We start from the raw sequence: 27,302 nt of genomic DNA, 5'->3' as shown, positions 1-27,302 counted from the left end.
GAATGGTCCCATCTAAGTGGTTGTGGGCATGTAGGAGAATCTTTTTGTTTTCCCCCCAGCACATTTAGGAAGTTGGGATTGCAAACCTGGCAAACTCTCCAGGTTCTTTAAGGCTTCAGGTTCTTGGTCCTTAAGAATGTTCTAAACATCTTGAGGTCAAATTTTCCAACCTGTTTAATTTGTTTCCCCTTCCTTTTAGATGTATGCACAGTTTAATGTTCTCACGCTCTCTAGCAGATCATTTCTAGCTACATCACGCCATAAATTCGGAACTGTTAAATGTTTTTGTCCCACAGTGCCAGCAGTATTCCTAAAAAGCCCATACAGTAGGTCCAGAGGGTCGTGGGCTGGGATGGACAATCAGAGCCATTCAGGAGGTACTCTACCCGAGACCAGGACCCATTATTGGGCAAAGGTTCCACTCCCAACGTCCAGCACATCAGGTTATAGATGTCCACCGCTCGAATTGGAGCTGCACGGACATTCCGCTTGAAGTCTGCGTGAAAATAAGTACAGTGAAGTCACACAGTGAAACGCAGTGGACAACAGGAAGAGAGTGTTGTTGCTTAAGGACAAGTGAAGCAGGCGTGTTGCTGGCCTGACAGATCACAGGTGTAAAGAAATGCCCAGATTGTACTGTCAAAATATGATTTGTTTGTTACCGGGTCCCGTTGCCAAGAAAAACCCTCTCATGTCGAGGAACTCGTTGTCGTAACCGTGCCAGCCATTTTGCCAGGCTGAGGGCTCCCCAGAGTCGTTTTTCCAGTATGGGAGTCTTGCCTTGTTCTGGAGTGAACACACACACACACACACACACACACACAAGAGATTTTAACAAAAGATAGAACAAAGTGTGGCAAGGTTTTATGGATTTTTGATGGCTGCAACAATACCAATCCACACGTCATACAGTTACATACTCTGGAAAAGCCTCTAATGGGCCTTGAAGTGAGATTCTTTTGTCAGCACTAACAAGTTTAAAGGTGCCCTGTGGAGTTTTCTTGTGTTAACTTAATGCATTGTGTATATCCTTGATCTCTAACAAACATTTCCTTCCTCATAAAACATTTTTTTTTTTTTTACATTTCAAATGTAGCATTGCGCACATCCACGGGTGCATCCCAAATCTCTTATTTGTCATTTCATTGCTCCTCGACTGAACCGGAAGTCGTTCCGGTCCGCCGTCTTGCAGGCCATCCCAGAGCTCTTAATTCAGAACAGAGGGAGGATCCGGGAGCGAGGACACGCGAGAGCTGCCTCCCCAGAAGACTTTCAGCTGAAATCCTCCGCCCCCTTCATCTGACACATCGGAACGAGATGGCAGAGAAACACTAAAACGTGTTATTGTCTTCTTTGCAATTATATATTATTTATATCATCTATTGTATGTTGAATGGATCTCATGTGTTAGAAACTCTTAAATTGGGCCAGGGCTGTCCAGGGCTCAGCCCATCTTCAACGATGTATATATTTTTTCCACTTCTCTCTGTCTTAATAATGAAAACAATAAAACTGGTTTTCTTCGTAGCTGTAGAGAACGAGGTGATATGAAGTTGTGAACGGCTGATATCAGCTGATGGGTTTATGCGCTCTCTCTCCTGCCTGTCGACACATGGAGAGCCGCCTCTCTTCCCTCCTCTGCTCCGTTACTGTCACAGTGCGTAACCTCCGTCTCCTCTTCTTACAGCAGTAGGCTTTATTTTGTTCCCAGCCTTCATCCCGTCATGGGGAATGTCAGGTATACTGTGCGGTGCTATTGGGGCGCATATGGGGCATATGTGGGTGCGTGTTTGCGCTTGTGGTACTGGCCTGATCCCAGTGAGGCTATCTTTTTGACTAGACCCCTGGTAATAACGCTACAAGCATTCACCTGCCTGCCACATAATGGAAGCTGGCCGACCCAGCAGACCCAGCAGACCCAGCTTCGCGTGACGCTTCAGAGGAAACAGTGTCTCATTACACTTAAAACACATTACCTTGTTGCTCTCTCTCTCTCTTCCTCGCTTGGTTTCCTAAAAAAGGATGCAATGAGGGAAACTTGGACGCAATTTCAGAGACTTGAGATGCACCCCATGTTACTTGCGCACAGTTTTCTTCTTCCCTGTCTTTGCTGGCACATTGCTACGTATCTTGGTGCGCTACCGCCGCCCGTAGGTCAGTGGAATCGCGTGAAACCATTGGCAGAATTGTGTATCACACTACCGGTGTGCGAGTGCGTCCTCATGTGGGTGCAGGAGATGAACAAAATGGGCACACCCATAGAAAAGCAACCTTTAACTTTCAACTCAACACGGATGAACGCCGCCATATAGCCTTGGAATAAGCACACATTTGTTCCTGCTCAAGGTGAAAGTTTTTCAACGTGTGCAGCCATATCTTTGTCACCCTGAGCAAATCCGTCCGTGTCCACTCATATCTTAGCTTAAACGTCAAACGCAGTTGCTCCAACTAAGGAAATCAGCAGCTGAAGAGAGGTACACTTTGTCCAAGTGGCTGTGTGAACGCAAGTGAAATATTATCCGTTACCTCAGCGATAAACCAGCCTGGCTCGGCCACCAGCGTCAGGGGGGAGACAAACTTCCCTCCTCTGAAATGGAAACGCTCAGGAATCTCCTGTCTGGCATAGACACGCATGTTAGGGACCTGGTACAATGCAGCATACACCTGGCATAACACAAACACACACAGGCACACACACAAACAGTGTTAACAGAATAATGTTTATTATATCATTATATTAACAATAGATCAATGTCAGACAGTTCGTCATATTAGTGAAATTCCATCCTGTACTAAACCGGCCATTTGTCACTTACCCTTCTTTGACGTCCTCAAAGAGTCTTTGCACGGCTTGTTTCATGACCCAGCGGGGGCCGATCGCAGGATTATGTTTTTATTCTACCAAGCTGGATTAGAGAGCATAGTCAGGTATGGGATGTCATTGAATCGAATTGAATTACCCTCTAGCAGATGATAAAGAGTGCCCTCAATGTAAACTCAATCGTTTTAAAAAGGAATTTGTGCCTACCTCAACGTTGCTTGAGGCTGCAGGGGGTTGTGCTATATATTCATAGTGTTCTTATCATTGGTTGTGTAATATGTGCAATATGTGTAATGTGCAACATGTGTCATTTGGTAGCAAAAAAAAAAAAAGCAGTATGTGCTGCTTTGTTCATATGCTGTTTGTTTTGGCGACCTAAAGTGCATTGCTAGGATTGGCGGGCTTCAGGCTCTGTTCTCGACATTTCTTTCATTCATCTGGCTTCCTTTTCCCAACCACTTCACTAGGCCTACCACTTATGAGCCACCTCATAAATCATCTGCTCGCTCAGCATCATGTTTTGTGAATTTGTATTTCTTTTCTTAAAAGGCATTGTTATGGCGTTTTCTATCTTCATCTCCCTATCCGCTTTGGGTCAGAATTAAGGGTGACTAAGGCAGGAAGTGAACTTTGAGGTCAGCATTAGGTTTCAGTGGAAGAGCCACTGTCTGAGCAACAACAGCAACAACAGCAACAACAGCAGCCGCCTGTGGTGTTTGGGAAAGACAGGAGCCATTCAGATAAGGGGAGATGCGTTGCTGTAGCAACACCGGAAGATAGCCGAAGAAGTGCAGTCATGCTGACAGAGTTCGTATATATGTCTTCAGGTCAGAGTGTGCAGACATATCGTAAACTATTACTGGGAAACATCTTGCACCTTTGCACAGAGTTTGACCGTTTCTGGGCGTGTGATGCGGCGAAGACAAGAAGTCCAGTTCAGGGCCAGAGTTAAAAGTCTGGATCTCTCCTTCAACACTCAGTCTTCTGTGGGATTTCGTATCTCTTGGAGTCACAAACAGGTTCAAAGGTCCTCACTTGTGAAAATCTTAATATCAGATATCGATATATTTGATATGCTGAATAGAACCTTCTTTTCTTTTTAACTTCAACAGATGTTTGTAGCATGTTCATTGAGGGTTTGAAAATCTGAGTACCTGCTGTTGCTATTTTTGCAAACATTTAAAAAAAAAAAATGTCAACAGAATTTTCAACGAAAGGTGGTGGTACAGTGTGTGCCTGCTTAATAACAAAAGCTGATTCAGTTTGCCACCTCATTGCTCTAAATGTAGCCATTTCAATTTGGGCAAATTCCTTGTCGCGGGCCCTATCCAAAGCCACCAAACACACACACTGCACAAACTAGCCTATACCAAGACACAAACACCCGCAGGTCTTAAATTTACACTTGCTTACATACGAACACTGAAACAGCCACATGCTTTAGTGCTAGGTGGAAGTCACTATCAAATTTGAACCACAACCAATCATTGATTGCTCCCTCATATTAAATTCAAAACGCTGTCCTTTCTTAGTGTACACTGGCGTCCTGCGCCTGATGCTAATGCTAACCGTACTGACGGTGTGCCTTACTCTAAACTCTGAGTATGAGGTTACTTGGACTGACTATGGCCTCTACCTAAACCTCGCAATGAGCCCTTTTTTAATGAGCTGAATACAAATTTTACCAGCTGCACACAGAGTTAATGTGCCAACCTAAAGCATTAGCGACAGCATGTATTGGTTGGTATTGTTTTCACCTTGTGTGTCTGTGTGCGTCATTAGGGCAAAATGCGGTCCTGGAGACACCTCCTGTAGCTGAACTACCACACAGAAGGTTACAAAGGTCAAAGGAGTACTTTGCCAGGTGTTTATATGTTTATACGACTGTGGACAGTAAACGCACCACTCTGTTTCGGGTAGTCATGAACAAACAGCTGATGAATTCTGTTTCCTTTTCAACAAGGAAAAACAAAAAAACAAGTTGTCTTTTAACAAAGAGATATAAACAAGCTGCTAGGACAACACCGGAGACTGTCACCCCACTTGCAACTAAAATAAAACCAAAAATGTTGTCAATTCTTTCCCATGGATCAATGCGGACATGTGAAACCTTAAGCATGAAGGAGAACAGAACCAAATGTCCACTACCTAAAAATGATCAAAAAGTAAAAGAGGCAAGAGACCAATACTTCTCTGAGTTAATGACCACCAATCAGCAATATTCCAGTTTTTTTTTATTTACAACCATTAATCAGCTTGTCAAACCTCCCACCATTAGTCCCTTTGTCTCTCCTTTTTCCTCAACAAAATTCACCAGATTTGAGCAAACATTGCCTTTCCAACTTCTCTCATGATTCTTCCTTGTCCATGTCCTCATTTGCTAGATAGCTTATGGCCAATTGATACGGAAACTCATCAACACTGTGTCCCACGTGAAACCCTCATCAAGTCATCTGGATATAAATCCAGCCAAATTGTTCAGAGAAATGAAGGGGGAAACCCTCTGGATGTGTCCCAGACTATTTTTTTAAAAAGCCTGTATTCAGCCACTGCTAAAAAGGCCTGGCCTTGATCCATCAGTTTTTAGACCAATCTCAAAATTGTCCTACATTTCTAATATTCTTGAGATACTGGTTTTAGAACAAAATCAGCCAAATTGGACTTTCAAACTTCTGGACTTTCAATCTGAATTTCGCAAACTACATAGCACTGAAACAGCTTTTCTGAAGGTTACAAATTACTTCTTAAAGAGGACCTATTATGCTTTTCCTTATTTTCTGTCATATACATAGTGTTACAGTGTTGGTTATTCATATTAAACGTTACCAAAGTTGCCAAATAATGAGGAAAACGTATGTAAAAGTAATCCCCTGTGAGCCGAAAGCTCAGTCTTCAGACTGCTCTGAACGCTCGGTTTCCTTCTCTGTAACTATTTCCGTGTCTGTCTTACATAAGACAGGATTTCCTCAGATGGTCATCTGCTCAGGGCACAGCAGTGACAGCACACCCACGAAGAAGAAGAAGAAAAAAAAAAGCACACCCACAAAGTAGAGGGACGCGCTCATCCACCCACTCTGACGGAGTTATTCGGCTGCTCTGCTCAGGATTACTCTTCACTGCTACTCAGGTTGTTCAGTATGTCTCACAGAAAGTCCTTTTTCTGTTGTGAAGGAAAGTAGGTAGGTAGTATGTACAAAAAATCGGCCCTGGCATTTTTGGCCCAGAGCGCCCCCTCCCACAATGGGTCCAACACCACCAGTACACCATCCTTGCAGTCCCCTTAAATATGCATGCTGTACTATTCCCCCAAAGTGCTGTGGACAAGTGTACTCAGTCACTCTTGACTGACTCCCTGGTGATCAGAGGTGGCTGTGGAGTACACAATATCCATACTCAAGTAAACACTCTTACATTTTTTTCCCCACCGGCATTCCGCAAAGACTCACCCTACTCTGCCTCTGATTGGCTAGTGTTAGTTGGTTTGGTTGGTTAGGTTAGGCATGAGGAATGAGATGTTACTGCATAATTGCGTCTCTGTGTTAACACATAGCTAGCTTAACGCGGAGAAAACAACACTGAAAACATCCTTGTTACCATTATTTCAAGGCAAAATGCTGATTTACCAGAAGATAATGGGAAGAAATAAAAATACTTATTCACTAACTGAGTGAATGTTAGAATAGTCAGCCGAAGTTGTGACAGCTTCAGACCCACTAGGAAAGTGCCCGGTCTGCCAGATGGCCAGTCCAGCCCATTGCACATGCACGGCCCCTCCCCGGACCACGGCTCACTTCACTGTCTGGCCACTGTCCACTGATGAGCATGAAGCAAAGCCATCTACACGATCTGTGGTAACCAGAGCAGCAGACCTGACACCTGCAGAGCTGAAAGCACCCACGTCACCCGGCCCTCCTTTCTGCCTCTTGATGGGCTCACCCATGGTTCAGCATGTATAATTCCCAAAGGCTGTCACTGTATACCAAGTATATACTCAGCTCTAGACCCACAGAATAAAAAAAAAAACTGCAAGTCCTCGGCTCTCAGGTTTTAGAGCACAACATCGTGCAATTACTGCACTACAGTTCCATAGTACTAAATCATATCATGCAGTCACTGGACAAGAAACAGTTTGTGGATCTTTTCCAAGGCTCTGATATTTGTTTACCACTGCATTTTACTGAACTGTGAGAACTGATTCCATGCAGCTGTTGCAGCATGAGTAGGGAGCTTATACGAGGGACCTAGTAGGGACCTTTAACTCTGGCCTAACCTGTAAATAGGGCTTTCAAATGCATCCACAGCTGACAGGCCATTCTTATTACTCTTATTCTTATCGCCTGCTAGCAATGACTTTCAGTGGGAGCGTGCAAGACCGAGGGGTTCACACTCTCCCCCACCATCCACGCAGGCACCCTGGGCGGCATGGTGGCGCAGTGGTTAGCACTGTCACACGGGAGGTAAAGCTGGTTAGAGCGGGTTCCCCGTCATGTCGAAGTGTCCTTGAGCAAGACACTGAACCCTAAGTTGCTCCAGATGGAGACCAGCATTGGTGTGTGAATGTGTGTGTGAGAATGTGTGAGTGAATGGGTGAATGAGACTTAGCTGTAAAGCGCTTTGGGAACCGTGAAGGTTGAAAGGCGCTATATAAGTGAGATCATTTACCATTTACCATTTACCCTGGCCAACCATTCACCAGAGCAGTAATAAGTACATGAGCACTTTCCAGCTTCTCATCCATGAACAAAGCCAATCCTTAGCTCTCCCTTTTACTCCTGCAGAGGCCCCAAACTGTAACACCTTTTGTGACATTCAATTTCATATCAGAACAGTGACACTTCATTGATTAAAAAAAGTGCCAGAGACACATACGATGATTTGGGTTAGATTAGCTGGTTTATCAGATTTGAGAAGGAGAAAGGACCTCGTCAAATTTTGAATCATTTTATAATTGGTCAGACTTTTGTTAATCACAAGGGCATCACGGAGGAGCAGAAAACACAAATTCTGGTCTCACCGCTTGGTACTTGTTATCTCTGGGCCACAGGCTGACCACTGGTCCTCTGTCCATCATCTTGACAATGTCCGACATGTTGATATACTTGTCCAGCTCTATGACCTTCTCCATCCACTGGATCTTCGTCATACCGTGGTCTGAAAATAGTACAATGTTCACCATGTTGACCATGTTCTTCTCCTGCAAGAATATCACAAGCAACAGAAACAGATGAAAAATAAACAACAAGACAAGAAAAGCAGTAGAAGGTATAATTGTAATAACAATAGTAGTGATGTTACTAACTTTGATTTTACTGTTGAGTGTCTGTATGGCGAGATCCAGTTGTCGCACGGCTGTTCTGACCTGATGAGAGTCTGGACCGAAGTGATGGCCCTCCACATCTATTTTCTCATAATATATTGCTGCCATGCCTGCTTCGCCAGACCTACACACACACACACACACACACACACACACACACACAAACTCCTTTAGATATCTGCTGCTACCATTATTGGCATGATCTAAATCATTCCATTATTGCATTATATTTACTTACGTTATCGTAATTTGGTTTTGTCCATATGCATAAAATTCACCAATGCTCTTTTCTAAAGACCATTAGCCTGCGAACATCTAGGGCTTATAGGAAATGGTGTTCGTTAAAAGGCAGCTAAAATATAAATATCAAACAAACAACGACATCAAAAAAACTGCCAGGGTTTCTGCCAGGGTATTCCAAGCCCGGTGGCCCGTTGGGCCTAAGCATCAGGGAATCTTTTAAGATGTTTTTTAAACTACAGTTACAGCGGAGCGGCTCGGTTGGAAACATAGCTAGATCCACTGAGTCAACAACATTAGGACGATGAAGCGCAGCTGGCGAGCACCTCGTCCTCGACAGAGCGGAGTACCCCATGCTCGTTATTGCCAAACGTAAACGTTCCTTCAAGTAGAAGGACTGAAGACTGTGTAGTTAAATGCAACACGGTAGCAATACTACTTTGCTTGCTTTCACTCACCCAGTCTTTCCTTGACTCCAGTCCTCATGAAGGAGAGGACACAATTAAAAGCAAAATGGAATGCATCTCAAGTGTCTTTTTTCCCCCCTAGGCCTTAAAGTGATCCATTTGGATTTTTGTGAAGAGCAAAAAAATGATATTTGTTTTCATGTATTTTGTTAATATAATAATAGTAAATGTGCCTGGCATTCCAAGGCTATAAGAATCAGTAGCCAATCTGGACTTTTTTTCAAGAGTGAAAAAAGGCTCTGTTCCAAGGCTGGATTTGTAGTTATCAGCGTATTACAAATGTCAATGAGCTTTAGAATGGAAGCCGGATTGAATGAGAAATAAATGAATGATTTTGTGCTATATAAATAAACTTGAATGAGAACCCAGCTCTCTGTAGGTTCAATAATTAAAAGGACTGCCTTATGCTGCTTGCTTTTTTTTTCAATGTAATTGCTCAAAGTAAACCATGGAACAGGGGGACATCACAGGGTACATGACAGGTGCAGGTGCAGGTTGCGTTGTTACCTCAGGACGTTGAGAGCATTGGCTATCGAGTCTGTGAGGTTTTTTTCTGATGGGTCGTAGACATATTCCTCACAGAATGATGGACGGACTCCCAGAATCTCCACCTCGCAGCCTGAACACACACACACGAAATACTGGATCATTTACAGACCATTCTTGAGATAATTATCAGCGCAAATAGTAGCACACAGGCCTTGAAGGCAATTCTCACTCCAACTTTAAACTTTATCATTGAGCACTTGTGCTCAGGAGGCTGACTGGTGTTCAATGCTAATAAATCTTCTTCTTGGAAACAAATAGAACAACATGCAATTGCACCTTGTAAACTAGTGGACTTTCTACTCACTGCTATTCCTACCATACAATTCTACGAATGCTTGGTCCCACATGCATTCTATTAATAATGCCAAATGTACACAGGATCCAGCTGTGTCACGTTTCAGTTGTTTTTCGGCTCAGTCGGCGGTCCATCGCTGTTCCAATGTACGTTGGAAACATTTCAGAAGCACAGTATCTGTCTCTTAGCACCACAGTTTTAAAAATAGTTGTTTTCTTACAGGCATAAATACACATTTCCAGCTCATTTAGATGCTATGTGGCTGTCCTAACTTTCTTTGTCATCACTCATGTTAAATGTCAGCATAGCCAATCATCTTTCATAAATCTGTAATTTTATTTGTTTTGTCTGACGATGGTGTGATTGTTGAATAATGATTTTTATCAGTAGCTCACAGCAGCTTGGGTAATGACTGCTGGTCAACATGTAATATGTAAATGGGGACAATTATAGCTCCATTACAATACAGTGCTGGTGATCACAGAGAGCACTTAACAGCCACCATTATTAATGGACTTTCTGCTCCATTAACTCCATATAGAACATATAAAGTCAACTGCCAATAAATAAAGGCATTCATGTATATTAATCATATACAAGTGAATTTAACACTTCAGAGACGCAAGCTGCTCTACCAAAATCGGATTTGGCGAGTGAAGATAACAGCGTGAGGCATGCCAGCCAAAAGTGAGATGCCCGAGCACAGAGCAAGTGGACACACACACAAACACACACACACACACACACACACACACGCACGCGCGCACACACCAATTAGAATGGTGGCGGAACACCCCTGGCACCCACGACAGAGTCAGATCCTGTGGACATGGTGGATGTAAGGAATATGCCATTATAAAGTGGTTAGAGAAGAATAGTGTCCTACATTCATGACCAACTTTCATCCCATAGATCATCTCCAACTACAGGAATGAAAGCATGGGAAAGAAAAACGATGGGGGTTAGAAAGGCGAGGATGAAATAAAAATAACTTGTGCCAACTGCTAAGTGACTGCTGCGGCAGATTCCAAAGTTACCGGTTACATTACATATACAGTGGCTTGCAAAAGTATTCAGCCCCCTTGAACTTTTCCACATTTTGTCACGTTACGACCACAAACAGAAATATATTTTATTGGAATTTTATGTGAAAGACCAACACAAAGTGGCACACAATTGTGAAGTAGAAAGAAAATTATACATGATTAAAAAAAAAATTTACAAATAAAAAACTGAAAAGTACGGTGTGCAAAAGTATTCAGCCCCCCTGAGTCAATACTTTGTGGAACCGCCTTTTGCTGCAATTACAGCTGCAAGTCTTTTGGGGTATGTCTCTACCAGCTTTGCACATCGAGAGACTGAAATTTTTGCCCATTCTTCCTTGCAAAACAGCTCAAGCTCAGTCAGATTAGATGGAGAGCGTTTGTGAACGGCAGTTTTCAGATCTTGCCACAGATTCTCGATTGGATTTGGGTCTGGACTTTGACTGGGCCATTCTAACACATGAATATGTTTTGTTTTAAACCATTCCATTGTAGCCCTGGCTTTATGTTTAGGGTCGTTGTCCTGCTGGAAGGTGAACCTCCGCCCCAGTCTCAAGTCTTTTGCAGACTCCAACAGGTTTTCTTCCAAGATTGCCCTGTATTTGGCTCCATCCATCTTCCCATCAACTCTGACCATCTTCCCTGTCCCTGCTGAAGAGAAGCACCCCCAGAGCATGATGCTGCCACCACCATGTTTGACAGTGGGGATGGTGTGTTTAGAGTGATGTGCAGTGTTAGTTTTCCGCCACACATAGCGTTTTGCATTTAGGCCAAAAAGTTCAATTTTGGTCTCATCTGACCAGAGCACCTTCTTCCATATGTTTGCTGTGTCTCCCATATGGCTTCTGGCAAACTGCAAACGGGACTTCTTATGGTTTTCTTTTAACAATGGCTTTCTTCTTGCCACTCTTCCATAAAGGCCAGATTTGTGCAGCGCACGACTAATAGTTGTCCTGTGGACAGATTCCCCCACCTGAGCTGTGGATCTCTGCAGTTCGTCGAGAGTCACCATGGGCCTCTTGGCTGCATCTCTGATCAGTGCTCTCCTTGTTCGGCCTGTAAGTTTAGGTGGACGGCCGTGTCTTGGTAGGTTTGCAGTTGTGCCATACAATTTCCATTTCCGGATGATGGATTGAACAGCGCTCCGTGAGATGTTCAAAGCTTGGGAAATCTTTTTATAGCCTAACCCTGCTTTAACCTTCTCCACAACTTTATCCCTGACCTGTCTGGTGTGTTCCTTGGACATCATGATGCTGTTTGCTCCCCAATATTCTCTTAACAAACCTCTGAGGCCGTCACAGAACAGCTGTATTTGTACTCAGATTAGATTACACACAGGTGGACTCTATTTAGTCATTAGGTCAACATTCGATCATTCAGCAATCATCAGGCAACATCTGAAGGCAATTGGTTACACTCAGAGAAAAGGGGGCTGAATACTTTTGCACACCGTACTTTTCAGTTTTTTATTTGTAAATTTTTTTTTAAATCACATATAATTTTCTTTCTACTTCACAATTGTGTGCCACTTTGTGTTGGTCTTTCACATAAAATTCCAATAAAATATATTTAGATTTGTGGTCGTAACGTGACAAAATGTGGAAAAGTTCAAGGGGGCTGAATACTTTTGCAAGCCACTGTACTAGACCATGAATGTCTGCATTGATTTTCAGCCTATCAGCACAAAAAGAGAGCTGGGTGTATACAGTAACTAATGTCATAATTCAGCAAGTTCAGAAAGAGTTTGCATGTAATTTGATATATTTATTTCTGCTTCTCTAAATTCAGCATCTATTTCAAACAAAGCAGAGCAAAAAAAGGCACAGATGTTACAGCTCTGCCTTCATCAGGCAGGACTCTTAAACCATCACTAATGGGTTTGAAGGATTGATTGTTTGGTATTCTAGTAGATTGTGGTTCTACTACAGATCCCTCTACAGCCACACAGCTACAGTCATGGAGCTAGCCGGCAGCATGGTGGCACAGTGGGTTCGCCAAGGTTGAAAAGCGCTATATAAGTGAGATCATTCACCGTGTACTGCATTGCATCACAACATTAAGTTCATGGCCACTGTAGGACTAGAACGTGCACCTTTAAACCCACTTCAGACAAATGCAAAATTAAATTGTAACAGTTAACTTTTGGCAGATACGAATGATCTGAGTGCACTCAGCTTTATTACTGGTGATAACATCGGCCCATATAAGTGTTGAGAGAGTTGACTTGAGTTGACTTGAACCACGTGGAGAACATTACTGCCTTACAATCAACTACAAACTGCGGTTCGATAACCTTCCTTCTTACGTGTACTATTCTCTTACAATAACCATCCTCTATGCACACTGAGCACTTTATTCTCTTTCTGTGCACCCTTTAAATAGACTCAATTACAGGTTTATGGTTGTTTGTTTTTACAGATACAGTTGAACTTGTTTTCGGTATTGTATGTAACGTTGCCACCTACATATTTTGAATCTTTTCTTCTTTTTTTTTACGAGTTATTTATTTGCGTCACCTTCATTCAACTTTGAAACAATCTGTCTTCTTTTGCCAAAAGTTAAAAGTCACTCTAGTTACATGCATTCAACAGGAGAAAAAAAAGTATGGCACAAGTACAACGCAAGCTGTCAAGTGACCTGTCACCGAACCTGCTGTTTGCAAAATGCCATGCTCACAATGTGTGTGCTCACCAGGCCAGTAGTACATGAAAACCTTCTTTCCCAGCTTCTGCAGGGTGACCCATAATGGCTCTGATCCATCCCACCAAAGAGGCAACCGGCTGTCAGGATTGGTCCCAATCAGAAATTCCGTCTTGGAGGCTTCATCCCACATGTAGTTACCAGTCATCTGATGAACGTCACAGTGACGGCCTGGGAAAAAAAAAAATCATCAACGTGAAAACATAGCATAGTCTGAGTATCCAATGTCTGATATATCTTATTCCTCTGTGCCAGGTAGCTCCAATGTTGTCCAAAAACTATTAAGACTAAATCACTGATCCACACCGTTGCACTGGGTGACATGTTCCTCCTTTTTAGGAAATTACTGAGCCTTTATTTGAAATGAAACTATAAATGTATGTGAGCTATTTTTAAAAGGTTTGCGTCTTCAGTTGGAACCAACAGGCTTGGAGCTGAGACAGACAGGACAGGGAAGTCAGAAAGTATTAGAGACGGACCAAAACATTGTTGGTTTTGGTCGAAAGCAAATTCAGTAAATTCGGGCACAGGGATAATAGGAGGTGTCGATGAACTGGATGCGTGCATGTGCCTGTGCATGTGTGTGTGTCTCTCTGGCCAGTGATTCTTTCAACAGGAGAATGTGCCTCATCAAAACACACACATCAGCACATCATCAGGGGCAGGCTCCAAAGCTAACATTGGCCAGCATCGGCTGTTGTTTTTAGGGCTTAGTAAGATAAGGGACTGCACAACACACAGGCATGTATTACACACACACACACACACACACACATAAAGCCAGTGAACATCTCAAATAATCCACCTCACCAAGTCACCATCTTCAGTCTTAAAAGTCGTTAACCGTATGTGTTGTGTTTTGCCTGGAGACTCTGAGTACCATGCTTCTGCGTTGTCTGTGCTGATTTTTAAATTTCACAAATTGATAGTAAATGTTGAAAATGTCCATAGATCTAGCATACTGACATTGGGTGTCTGTGCCCTGTATTCTATATTCAGGAAGCCTGAATGTAGAATTCGTCAACAATTTCCTGGCGCCTCCACTTCTGATTCAGACAGGCCTTGTGCATTGTGGGTGCTGTTTCTGTGTTATTATGCATTGTCAGCATTCTGCATGATTGGTCACATGGAGGAGAGTATCGTCCAACAAAATCAGTGCCATATCATTGCATAGTCTAACTGACCGACCACAAACTAACTGCCGCTTTTGATGCCTGGTCTTCACATTTATGTCTGCCATTCAATAGCTCGTCTTGTCTTATTCTGGCAAAGCAGATACAATGCTGAGCAACAATTGTCATGGTAATAATTATAAAGCATTTCATTACTATATATCTAATTAGACAATAAAATGGGGTTGATAAAAAAAAACATAAAACAGTCAACAATAACAATAAACCCAATATTGCTAATAGGTGAAAAGAAACTTAATACTTAATTTGATTCCACAATACAGTATAATAAACTACCAATTTACACACAATTGCATCCTTAGTAAATAGAGGCTCATTCTCTACGGTCAGTAGATGGCACTGTGGCCTCATGGTCCACAATGTATTAAACCATGAAATAATAATTATGCAGTCGTCTTACATTGTACAGAGATCGGAGTTGCACTATTTCCCAGTGGAACATATGCTGTAGTAATGTTAGCTACGTTACTGATTTCAACAACAAACCTCTTGTTCTAACCTTGATTCAGGCTTAGGCTGAAAAATATAACAGTGTTACTTCCTTAGGAATCTCAGACCAGATCAGAGGTGAGAGAGACCGAGAGAACGTGTTGCGTGTGCGTAATCTTCAACTGAAACAGTCATAAAAGTCATGTTGTGTCTTCACATCTGGTTGTTACTTAGTTGTCTTGACAAGACGCGTATTTCTCAGGGGTAGAAAGTCCTGGTGCTTTCTCTGGGAGCCAGGACAATGCAAAAACCAGCAAAACCACCAGAGCAAACTCAACAAGTTTAGTGTCCATGGTGTACAGACAAGTTTAAAAAGGTAACAAACTAAAATAAAAAAGACAAAATAAGAGAAAATAAATAAAGGGGGAAAAAAGCTTAGTTAGGGCCTGCTCAGGTGAGCCCTGAACCATCCCTTAGTTATGCTGCTCTAGGCCTAGACCATGGGTCACTAACAGGCGGGACGCGGTCCGAGCCCAGACCCAGACGCCGTCCTATACGGACCTGGACCTATAATCACTAAATTGTTAAGGGATTTTAAATTTTGACGGGGCGCTTCTATTTTAACCGGCGCAGCTTTTCTACTTGAGTTTCTTGAGCCGCTAAACCAGAGCCGTACTGGTTTAGCGGCTCAGGAAACTCACAGACCAGTTGCATACGAGTTACGCCAGCCCAGGTGATGCTACTCAGCCAATCAAATCTGTGTATTCCCGGCGATAAACATTGCGACTTTGACTACAGACAGACGAGAGGTGAGAGGCGAGTGACAGATGACAAGACGAGTGAACGATACAGGGAGAGAAGACACATCATTTATTGTGAAATTGGTTGCGACTGTTAAGTCAAGATGTGAAACAGTTAACAAAGAAAAAGGGAAACTTAAGCTGCTGCTACACTTTATTTTAAGAATTTTTCAAAAGCTACTTTATTTATTTTCTCTATTTCATTTTTAAATGCAGCCCTACTTTTACTTAATGAGAGAAGGACATTATACACATCTACAGTATTATATATCTGTAGAGTTCAATGTTAAGTGACAATAAATATTGTCAAAATGTTTTTGAATGGTACTTTCTTTATTTGATTTGACAGTCAGTTGTTGATGACATGCAGACGTTGATACAACTACTGGGCTACTTCAATATATATCACACTAAATCACAACGCACGTTAGACATTATGACGTTCCGGACCTTTGCTGGAGGACATTTTCTGTAACTGGACCTCTTCGAACTTTAGTTGAATACCCCTATCCTAGACTGTGTTTTGGTTTAACAAGTAACCCTGTTAACTGGCATTTCAAATGAAAGAAAAATTAATAACTGAATTCACAAATTGAATTAAGAGTTCAGGTTTTAATTGGGCATTTGAAAGGGATTTTTTTTTCTCTTCTCTACGCTTTTCCTTATGCTATTTAATTTAGCATTTGCATGACACTTTTAGTCTTGCGCTGGTAAAGCAACACAAATCAGTCTTCACTGGAAGCCCCCCCTTGTGTACGTTGCTTGTGGTTTTCACAGTAAAAGGTCTTTTGTGTCTCATAAGTACAGTTTGTCATATTATGGTTGGAAATCTTTGTGACTCTCAGGGACTTTGTGCTTTGTGTACTGTACTGTACTGTACTATGTAACACTGAGCACTCTATCAAACATCGAGGGATCGGGATCATTTGAAGACTGTAGATGAAAAGGGGGGGGTTCATGACATTATTGAAAGTGCACTCCTTCCAGGACATCCCTCTGTACAAGAGGCAAAGACCATGTGTCAAAGGGTGGGCGCAGACAGAAGCGCCATCCTCCCCCTGATCACTTGCAAATGGGTTTCACTGGACACCGTCTGAGGGAAAGACATATTGTCTGTGGCTGTTGAAGTTTTCCCCACAGGTAAGGAGACACCTCTGCGGTGACGGAGGTATTAGTAAGAGAAATCATTCCCAGATGGGACAAAAGATCAGCAGTAATAACGGAACTTATTTTGTAACCATGCCATTAACCAACCTTCAACATTTTTTCAGGCATACATCTGAAGCAGCAGTGCTAATGGCCATGAGAGGAAGGGGAAGGGCCAGAACAGATCTGTCACCATTTGTACTTGTACTCACAGGCAGACCTATGACCACAAGAATGGCCCTCCCCAGAGAAAATTGAGTCCTTCGCTCAGACAACCTGGAAGATGTAATGCTTAATTACAGTGTGAGCCTAACCCAATTGTTTATCTTTACACACACACACACACACACACACACACACAGGTGAAGGCAGCACTCCCACAGCCGGCGGAGGAATACCAAGTGCTCCTCATCAAACCTACGGTGGTTAAGGTGGAAGAGAGAAACCAGCTGAACACATGCCAGTCACTGCAGGAAGGTGCCGCCGGGCAGAGACAGAGGCCCAGGCAGAGAGTCCTGCTCCGCCCACAAACGAAGGGAAGGCTGGTTAACGGCATGGCATGGCTACAAAATAATTTACATCTCTCTCTGTGGTTTAAAAAAAACGTATTGAATGGCAAAGGTTGGCACATATCAGGGAGAAGACGACCAGAGATGGGAGAATTACCCTAGGTTAACATATTGACTTAACATATTATGAGATCTATGCCTGACATCGGACCAGCTTCCACCACAGCATGATGAAGATGATCTGATTAAAGTGATTACTACTGCTAGAACGCACAGCTACTGGTCAGGAGAAAAGACTGGAAGTGAGAGACCACTCACGGGGATGTTACCGGGCAAGCCCTCTGTCTTGAGAACAGAGAGGCTTGCAAATTGTGAAGTGGGATGAGAACCAAGACTATAAGATAAGAATATACACACAATACTGTGAAAGATTTTTGTCTTGTTCCTCGCTGTCACGAGTGGGATTGCGAAACTGCCACGACACGGCTTTGAGGTGACACAGTGACCCTGCTAAATGTTCTGCCTCACAAGTTCACTGGGCTTTGCTGCACAAAGGCATAGCTGTTTCAACAACCGGTGGACACGGTCTGTGTCCACTCACGCCACATCCTCATGGAGTCTCTCCAGGATCAAAACCAATTCACAGTGTTTGTCACAATGGTGTGACCGCATGTTGCAGGTGGTGGATTCCAAATCAGCTACTTCATGCTCGACCTTTGACGTGGACAGCAGAGGCCCAGCACTTATTTATCACCAATCACCAGGCCTGCTGTCTTCAACACACCTGTAGACAACTGGAGCAGTAAACTAAGCAGTCAATTAGCTATTCAGAAAGCACCGGACTGTTCTACAAGTTTCCATACTGAGGAGCTAAACATTACTAAAAAAAAAAAACAAGCAGGGAAAGAAGTCCTCACTCATTGAAACGATATATTCTCTCACAGCCTCTGTTGTGCTTAACTGAAATCTGTTACAACTCACTATGTACCTCAGTCTTAACTGGAATGGCATGGTGGGTTTGGTTTTTTGTGGGCAAGCCATGTACTGCACGACTCACGAGGACACCCATTTAACAAGCCTGTCTATCGTCCAAGGCTTGGCTGTTCTGAAACATAAACATATTACATCTAAATGACTGATCCCTCTCGTTTACGTCCTATATTAACTATATTGAGGACTCTGACAATGGCTGTCATGTTGTGCCGGGAATACAATTGTCATACTTTGATGATTATCATGATAATACAGTTTATTGTGATATTTTGGGCAACAATAATCAAACTTTTCTAAAATACTGTTAGTGCAAAAATATGGTAAAATGACCTCACACGATGATTACCTTGGATTTTTATCAAACTTAATAAATAAAATCAAATACACTACAAACGCCACAAGCAAAAGCCGGTTGGATGTTAGAAGTTCAAGACAATTGGCAGAAAATGACTTTAAATGCAGCGCAATGTCTGCGTCTCTTACATTCATCTCGACCATGTTTTCACGTTTTGTTTTCTTTTGGATGTTAATAGCTGTGAAAGAGCCGACAAAATCCTCCACAATATTCATCACTTGTACTTCATTTGCAACGTTTCGGTCTTAAGGCTTTCAAACAATGGGTAAAATTCACGAACTGAACTTTAGTGTGCGGTCTTCTTTCACAGTCAGAGTTTATGATCCTGTTTATGACCAATTCTGTCTACAATACTCATATAATACTGGAGTGCAACAAGTTTGCAGTTAAGTGTTAACTGTTGGGTGTTAATCATTTTAAACCGGGAATGTGTGGAAAGGATGTGCGAGGACAGTACCCAACTGCTCAGCAGACAACGTCTAAATGGAACTTTTTCAGCATTGTAAAGTGACTGTGAAGTGAAACCTCCACAAACAGCTCAGGTGCGCCCAAATAACAACAGATGTGCAGCTGTTTACCTCAGCCACTACGTCAAACAATACTGACAGAGATCATAAGAGTCATGTGTGGAAGTAATGAAGTTCAGTCAGGAAGACTGTCTTTATGCCTCATTCATTTTCTCTTACTCCCAAATTCAAATGAGCTTATAGTGGCATGACAGATCGGAAAGTCAATATTGCCAAAGCAGTACAGAAAATGATCAGCATTGATTGATTGATTGAACATACAATTAGCAATAAATATACAATAATATGGGTTAGGGTTATACACCCCATTTTAAAAAATGGCCATCTGCAGAGTCTACAAACGTGCAAAGTGCACAGAGACACAAATTGGTAGGTGTGGGAAGGTTTGCGAGAGCATGCAACCATGTGGCCTGCTTTGTCGCTCACCTCTCTTTCGACCCTCACCATCCCCATTGGAAGTCCTGCTGGCCCGCCTGCCTCTTCAGCCTCCACCAGCAGGGTTAAACAATGCACACTAGTAATAGGGGACTCCATTGCAGTCCCCTAATGGAGGACTGCAATGTTAGATGGGCATCACCAGCCACTGCGTGCGTTCTACCTGGGGGCAGAACTTCCGACATAGAGGGGGCTGGCGTCACACTGGGAAAAGCAGAAGACCCAGGCACACAGCACTACTAGCTTTAGCTACATCGTAATCCATGTCAGCACCAATAATGTAAAGGATGAAGCAGTCAGATATCACAAAAGAAAGCCTAACCAGGATGTTAGAGTTGGCATCAAATTATCATCCCTATCACTGGCAGTGCTGAAGTGTCCCATAAAGCACCTGATAAAATCCTACAAAACAAAATATCAAAAGGTAATCAAAATGTATCCCAACACCGTGCACACCCCCTACCAGCTGGTGGTTAAAACCTCTACTTGAAGAGGACCTATTATGCTTTTCCTTATTTTCTGTCATATACTTAGTGTTACAATGTTGGATATTCCTATTAAACGTTACCAAAGTTGCCAAATAATGAGGAAAACGTATGTAAAAGTAATCCCGTGAGCCGAAAGCTCCATCTTCAAACTGCTCTGAACGCTCTGTTTGCTTTTTGTGTCTACTTCCGAGAGGTAATACATAAATACATCCCAGATTTCCTCAGATGGTCATCTGCTCAGGGCACAGCAGTGACAGCATGCCCACGAAGGAGAAGAAAAAAGAAAAAAAGCACACCCACGAAGTTATATATAGATAGATATATCTATGCTCTTAGTTAGCTGACTCTAACCATCTGACTCTGGGAGCCCGGGACTGAAAACCTCCTCCCGGCGGTCCAAAGCTCCTGTGCTGGCAGCGTAAACACCAACACTCCCCCTGGTGCTCCGAGCTAACTGAGCTAACGGCAGCTACAGTTAGCAGCAGTTAGCAGTCACTTTAAAAAGCTTTCTGTCCATCAGGAAAACCACCGAGAGTTGAGGCAGAGCAGCCGGAGGACATCAGAGGGAAAACCAGGAAACATTTTCTCCATCAAATGATGGAGTTTCACCAAAATCAGTGAATAAAGTTGTGTGTCTACTGGCACTCCACTGAAACTGCACTGACCAAAGTGGTAAATGATCTTCTGCTCACCATGCACTCAGATTCCACCTCAGCACTTCTATTACTGGACCTCAGTGCAGCTTATTGTATACTGCAACTGGAAAATCAATTTGGTGCCTGTAAGGTTTTGTTGTCAGGTCTGCCACGTGCAAGTACAGGATTCAAATGGTTCAGAACGCTGCAGCTAGAATCTTAACTGAAGCCAGAACATTTGATCACATCACACCAGCTTTAGGTTCCCTTCACTGGCTCCCTATCGACGTCAGATCAGATTTTAAGGAGCTCACCCCTTTATACCCGTCTGATCTCCTAAAACCCTATATCCCATCCTCCCATGCTCTCCGCTCTCTGAATACTGGGCTCCTGTGTGTCAAAAGAGTTCAAAAAGGAAGTCAGAGGGTCTAAGGACAGAGGGTGCCGTATGCTGTGCAGACTGTAAAGCAAATTTGTGATTTTTGATATTGGACTATATAAATAAGTCAAGTCAACAGATATCGTCCCTGCTAAGTATTCATGCGTAGGCACTTATTTGCTTGTTTAATACCCTCTTTCAGCACACAGAGTCTGGCTGAGGCCCTGTTCAGACCTGGTGTCAGTGGCGCAGGCAGAAAAAAACCCCGCGATAACAGCAATAACACTGCCTATCCAACAGGAGCATCGGTCCGTAAAGGATGCACACAACAGCATAGACAACAAGTGTCCCCTCACAGGAAACAAATCAGCACTGTGTCCTCACACTCTATTCCACCCAGAAAGCTACACCACTTCCACGAGAAGCACCTTGATTTTCCTTACACACACATCTGGCTGTGAATGTGGGTTTTTTTTCTTTGTGTGTGTGTGTGTGTGAGTTTACTAAATACTGCCATCCCACCACAGCAGCAGCAGCAGCAGAAGCGATGAGTGCTTCTCCCATTTGAGAGACACTCAATGCGCATTTACGCAGGAGGCACAGCAGCGTGACAGTGCAGGTCAGAGCCGTCTCACGCAGGGTCATTTTCCCCGCTACACTATCTTTCCAACCCTAAAAAAAAAAAAGGTCCCCCAAAGCGCTTTACAGTTAGGGTTTCATTCACCCCACTCACCGAGCTGCCATGCAAGGTGCTGGAAAATCAGTCAGGCTCTTGTGTATATACTTGAAATCTGTTTGGATGCCATTAAATCCGCATCCTTCCTAAAATTCTCAAATCAAACATGGCGACCGAAGTCAGTCACCTACACGGTCAGCTAGTAGCCTAGATGCACATTTTCAGTGACGACTAACCCTCTGTATAAGAACTCGTGTGTTGCAACCTGTTTGAAGGCCACCCACTTTTTTTTGGGGGGGGGGGGGGTGTTTATTTTTTAGTATTCTAAAAATAAAGTGTGTTGGGTCCGGTCTATGAATGCCTTGAAGCTCCACACAGAAGAATGTAGAAGCTCATGTCCACGGCGGTGAAACTGTTGTTGTTCTGTGTTAGTGCAGTAGGCTATGACAGACAGTCAGACAGACAGACAGACAGACAGACAGATTGATTGATTACCTGTCATTAATGAGTAGTAATTGGGGTATGATAAACTCGGGAAGTCCGGAGTCATGTAGTCCACCTTCACCCCGTTTCCGACGAGCTCGCGAAACCCGGGCAGCGCTTGCAGGTCATCCATGTAGTCATAGCGGAACCCGTCGATGAGGAACACGAGCAGGGGGCGGGCAGCGAGACACCGCTGTCCCGCTCCGAACAGCAGCAGCAGCAGCAGCAGCAGCGGCGGCGGCGGCGGCGGCGGGACTAGGAGACGCAAAGAGCACGCGGGTGTCTTCCTCGGGAGCATGGTGGTGTCGCCTCGCGCTGCGCCGAGGTCACGGGCAGTGGCGACCCGAACGGGCGATGGCTCGCGCTGGAAAATGAGCGGGGCGGCGGGGTGTGAGGTAGTGACGTGTCGGTCGCGAACGAGCCGGTTCAAAGAGCCGGCTCTTTGAAGTGAACGATGGGAGCCGACTCCCGTCCGCGACCGAGCCGGGGGGTTCTGCCTTTAAAGTGCCTGCTTCAGAAATAAACCATTTAAAGCATATCCCTGCCCCCCCCCCCCCCCCCCCGTGTCCTGACAAGACACCCCCATATTGTTCGCAAATTTCCTAACCAGCGGAGCTTTCCTACAATATTAGAAAATGTAATTTTTATTTTTGAATACTTCAGTACAAAGGATGTATTGAATAATTTAAGTGATATGTGTGTACGCGTACAAATCGTAAGTCAAAACAGTGCTAAATTTGGCTGGATTATAAAAAGGTATAAGTGGTAAAATAAAGAGCCGGCTCTTCTTGGTGAGCTGAGCCAAATGATCCGGCTCACTAAAAAGAGCCTGAATTCCCATCACTAGTGTGAGGTTGCAGTCCAGTGTGTGTGCAGACATAACGCAGCTGCACGCGTAGGGAGGCCTGACTTGGTAATAACCGACGAGCCCAAACAGAAGCTGATTGCCCCCCCCCCCCCCCCCCCCCCCCCCGCAACACCCTGACTTCACACAGTCAAATACACGCGGTGGAGTACAAAGTACAATGTTTTTATGAGCAGGTGGAAATACTCAAATATTCAAATACAAGTACCGTAAATCTGGACTTGACAGAACTTGAGTAAATCCTATTTGGACACTGATCTTACACATTGTGCCTTCTTATGTGTATGTAATGTATTGTAGTGCAACAGCACCGCCTACTGGGGTATGTCGGTACTGAGTCTGATAATAGCTCTTGCTGCACCTGCAGCGTGCCAGTTCAGTCTCCTTCCATCTTATTATGGAGATATTACATGTCCCAATTCCATACCAACTGTATATACAGTGTATACTTGATAATAAATGATAAAATAATAGTCTGAAAGGGTCCATTAATGACTACTTTTTTTTTAAATATGCGTTGCTAATGTACTTTTATTACAGTGCAACTTCAAATGCATTCACTTGTAATGGAGTATTTTTTACACTGTGGTATTTCTCCTTCACCAAAGTAAAGGCTCTGAATACTCCACCATTGTGAACTGCGAACACTAAATTGTCACTGCATTACTGTGTCGGAGACGGTACACTAGTAATCAGTGTTCTTCACCATTATGTACTAACAGGACACAAGGCTAGAAATCCTATTGTCCAGAACTAAAATGCTGAAAAGAAAGTATGATAGTGCAGGTCCAACTAAAATGATCTGTCTTTCCCAATCCAGTCACTACTTAAGTTTTTTTTTTATTACAGCCTATTGTACCTTTCTAGGGTTCACAAAATTCAAGGCCATTACAGTACACTGTCGATGGTAATCATCAGTGACACCAAACTAATCCGTATTCCTTATTCAAATCTGCCCTGCGTTCTTTTGTTTATTTGGCAACAACGCCTCGAGGAGACACCATGACGGTGTAACAGAACATTTACACGTTGCTGAAAAATGCCCAAATTCTCTGATTCCAGCTTCTCGAATGTGATTCTGGTTTCTGCAGTCTTCCATGATTGTAAACCCTTTATCTTTGGATTTGGCACCGTTAGTTGGACAAAACAAGACATTTGAAGATGTTATCTTAGGGTTTGGGAAATTGTGATGGACATTCAGAGAAAATCTATTGATTAATGGATAATGAAAATAATGGTTAGTTGCAGACCTGGATATTACCCTTTCCATCCATCCATGTATTGGATGTGTTCCAGCCTGGTTTCATATGTAACCATAGCACCAAAAGAGCCCTATTGGAGTAATCAGCCCTTTAGTAACTGTTCTGGAACTTTTGGTCATACATGTTATTCTGGAGCAGATGGAATTGCTCGGGTGTCATGGATGTAGTGTGTTAAAACATTTTCTAAAACTGTTCAAGTTCTTTTCTTAACGGTAAATGGCTGCATTTATATAGCACTTTTATTTAGCGCCTTTCATTCACGCACACACACACACACACACTCACACTGGTGACAGGAAGAGTTGGGGATCGAACCACCGAGTCTGTGACAATGTGGGATCTTGACTTTAAAGCTGAGATTGAAAGTTCATGCTTGACCTTTCTAGAGTAGAGGAAGAGTTGATGTATACTACTGATACTGAACCATTGCACGAGTGTATACCACTTGAATATCACCCTGGGAGGGTTGGATGGAAAATCACACCTGTCATCACAAAGCCCGTCAGGCTATTGGTATATAAGGGTGTAATAACCCGTTTCGAGTGTGCTGATGTACTCTGATATTAAACTGAAGTTATTGTACTTGGCCCCCCGAACACCTCCGAAACACATTATCGAAAGATATAGTTACTCTAGATGACATTAGCCGCCCTCTCCCTCTCCACCTTTACACATTCGTGTCCCACCAATGCATGTTCCTGACTTTACATCTTCCCCCGGAGGCTCCTGTGGATCGGGGTCGCGGCGCGCCTTGGTGCGGTTTCGCAGGCCTCCATGGTTTGTTGTTGCGGACCGCCTGCAGCCGTGGGCTTGCTTGACTCCCACTGCTACAATTATTATTATTAGTCACATTTCTGTTATCATTTAAGTTGATATTGCTATTATTAGTCATATGTCTATTGCTATTATTGCTGTTATTACTGTTGTTGCTGTGCGTCTCTCTCAAATTTAAATTCAAACGAGCTTTATTGGCATGACAGATCTATATTACCAAAGCAGTATAGAAAATGATCAGCATTGACTGATTGAACATATGATTGGCAATAAACCGGTCAAGGCAGATGACCGCCCACCTAGAGTCTGGTTTCTGCCTGTTAAAGGGAAGTTCTTCCTTGCCACTCTCGTGCTTGCTCATGGTGGGAACTGTTGGGTCTCTGTAAATAACATTATAAAGAGTCGTTCGAGACCTGCTCTATATGTAAAGTGTCATGAGATGACTTTTGTTGTGATTTGGCGCCATATAAATAACAACTGAATTGACTATAATTATCAGTTTTCAAAAACTGGAACGTGCAGCATTGCTTTCTCATCCGGCAGACATGTTGATCACATGAAAACACACACACAACAGTAGTGTAACCAAACATTGTTATTTTATTATCATAAAAAGTAACACAATCCCCATAGGGTATCACATACACTACAACAACGGTAACACCAGTACTACACATCAAAGGGACTTTCAGATATTATAGACATTTAAAAAATCCCTCTTTTTATTGTTTAAATTATTTGACTAGGCATGACAGATAAACATCATTTACAGGTATGACATACCGTCACCATTAGAAACAATGTTATTGTTGAACCTCCATTTTTATAAACCACCGCCGATGTTAAGGGAAGACATTTCATGGACCGTCAGTGTAGAAAAGGGATGGAAGGTTACAGGACTGTGGCTGGAGGGGACTAGGGGTTGATGGAGGGCCACTGGGCCAGGAGGATTGGGGTAGGGGGCAGTGCAAACATCAGACATGAGGGATGGAGCCCATGACCTCCACCAGGCAGGGGACTACAGCCCTATTTTACTAGTTTAACAGAGACAAGAACCCCACTGTGGCTGTGGAACAGGAGCTAAAACCCCTGAACAGTGGTACAATAGGGATTCAACTCCACTGAACAGGAACTCAACTGTAGTGGTAAACCCAAGATTAGTGGTACAAAAGAGACTGAAAGTATTGTATTTGTAGGGACAGGGCACCCTCTAAATGGTAAAAGTGGAACAGAGACCATCTGGACTCTGGATCCCTGTCTTTGTGTCTTTCTTTAGTCATCGAATAAGGGATAAGGCGTAACTACTGGCACTACAACCCTCTGCAGAGGTATAATCGGGACTAGAATCACAGAAAGTAATGGTGTAGTGGGCTGAGGGCTTTGTAATGGATTAGAAGCCTACTGTTGGGTTTGAGCGGGGGCTATTGCCCTATTACAGATACAGAAAGGATGTACAGCATAACTCTAGAATATTGACAGAAGAAGGATTAACACGGTCCAGTAGTATTAGAACCTTTTAATGTAGTGGTGATGATGCAGAGTAGAACCCAATGGTGGCCGAATGAGAACTAAAACCCAACAGTAGGTCAGAGAGAAGGATCCTGCTCCAGTGGTGAGGACAAACGTCATCATACATCATAACCGGAGCCACTTCACCGGTTCTTTAAACGGATCAGGGTCGTTTTCATGACACAAGTGTTTGTTACATTTGTTCTGAGCACGCGGCGGGGAAGGGGTACAGTTCCAGTCTGCCACTGCAGTGAGTGTACTAGTGACTCCTACTGGTTGGTCCTAGTACCTGCACTGCCCAAACCAACAGTATAGATACCATAGTTAGACAAAGACTGCAGGGCAGAGGGAACTGAGCACCCCTACATTGAGAGAAAATGAGGAAATCTATGAAAATAAATAGATTTTTTTT

At 43.3% G+C, this 27,302-nt stretch overlaps 1 protein-coding gene across 1 annotated transcript; it reads right to left on the bottom strand.

Moving 5' to 3' along the window:
• Positions 1-275: 275 nt before the first annotated feature.
• Positions 276-25,742, bottom strand: enpp6 (ectonucleotide pyrophosphatase/phosphodiesterase 6). Its single transcript, XM_070913777.1, is given in 10 exon segments — positions 276-496; positions 663-786; positions 2,527-2,664; positions 7,836-8,015; positions 8,121-8,262; positions 9,353-9,464; positions 13,424-13,603; positions 22,493-22,793; positions 22,796-22,844; positions 25,681-25,742. Coding segments are annotated over 10 exon segments (1,509 nt in total).
• Positions 25,743-27,302: the final 1,560 nt, after the last annotated feature.

This window comes from Enoplosus armatus, chromosome 10 (assembly GCF_043641665.1).
Source record: "Enoplosus armatus isolate fEnoArm2 chromosome 10, fEnoArm2.hap1, whole genome shotgun sequence".
NCBI lineage: Eukaryota > Metazoa > Chordata > Actinopteri > Centrarchiformes > Enoplosidae > Enoplosus > Enoplosus armatus.
This window is presented reverse-complemented; position numbering and strand designations above follow the sequence as displayed.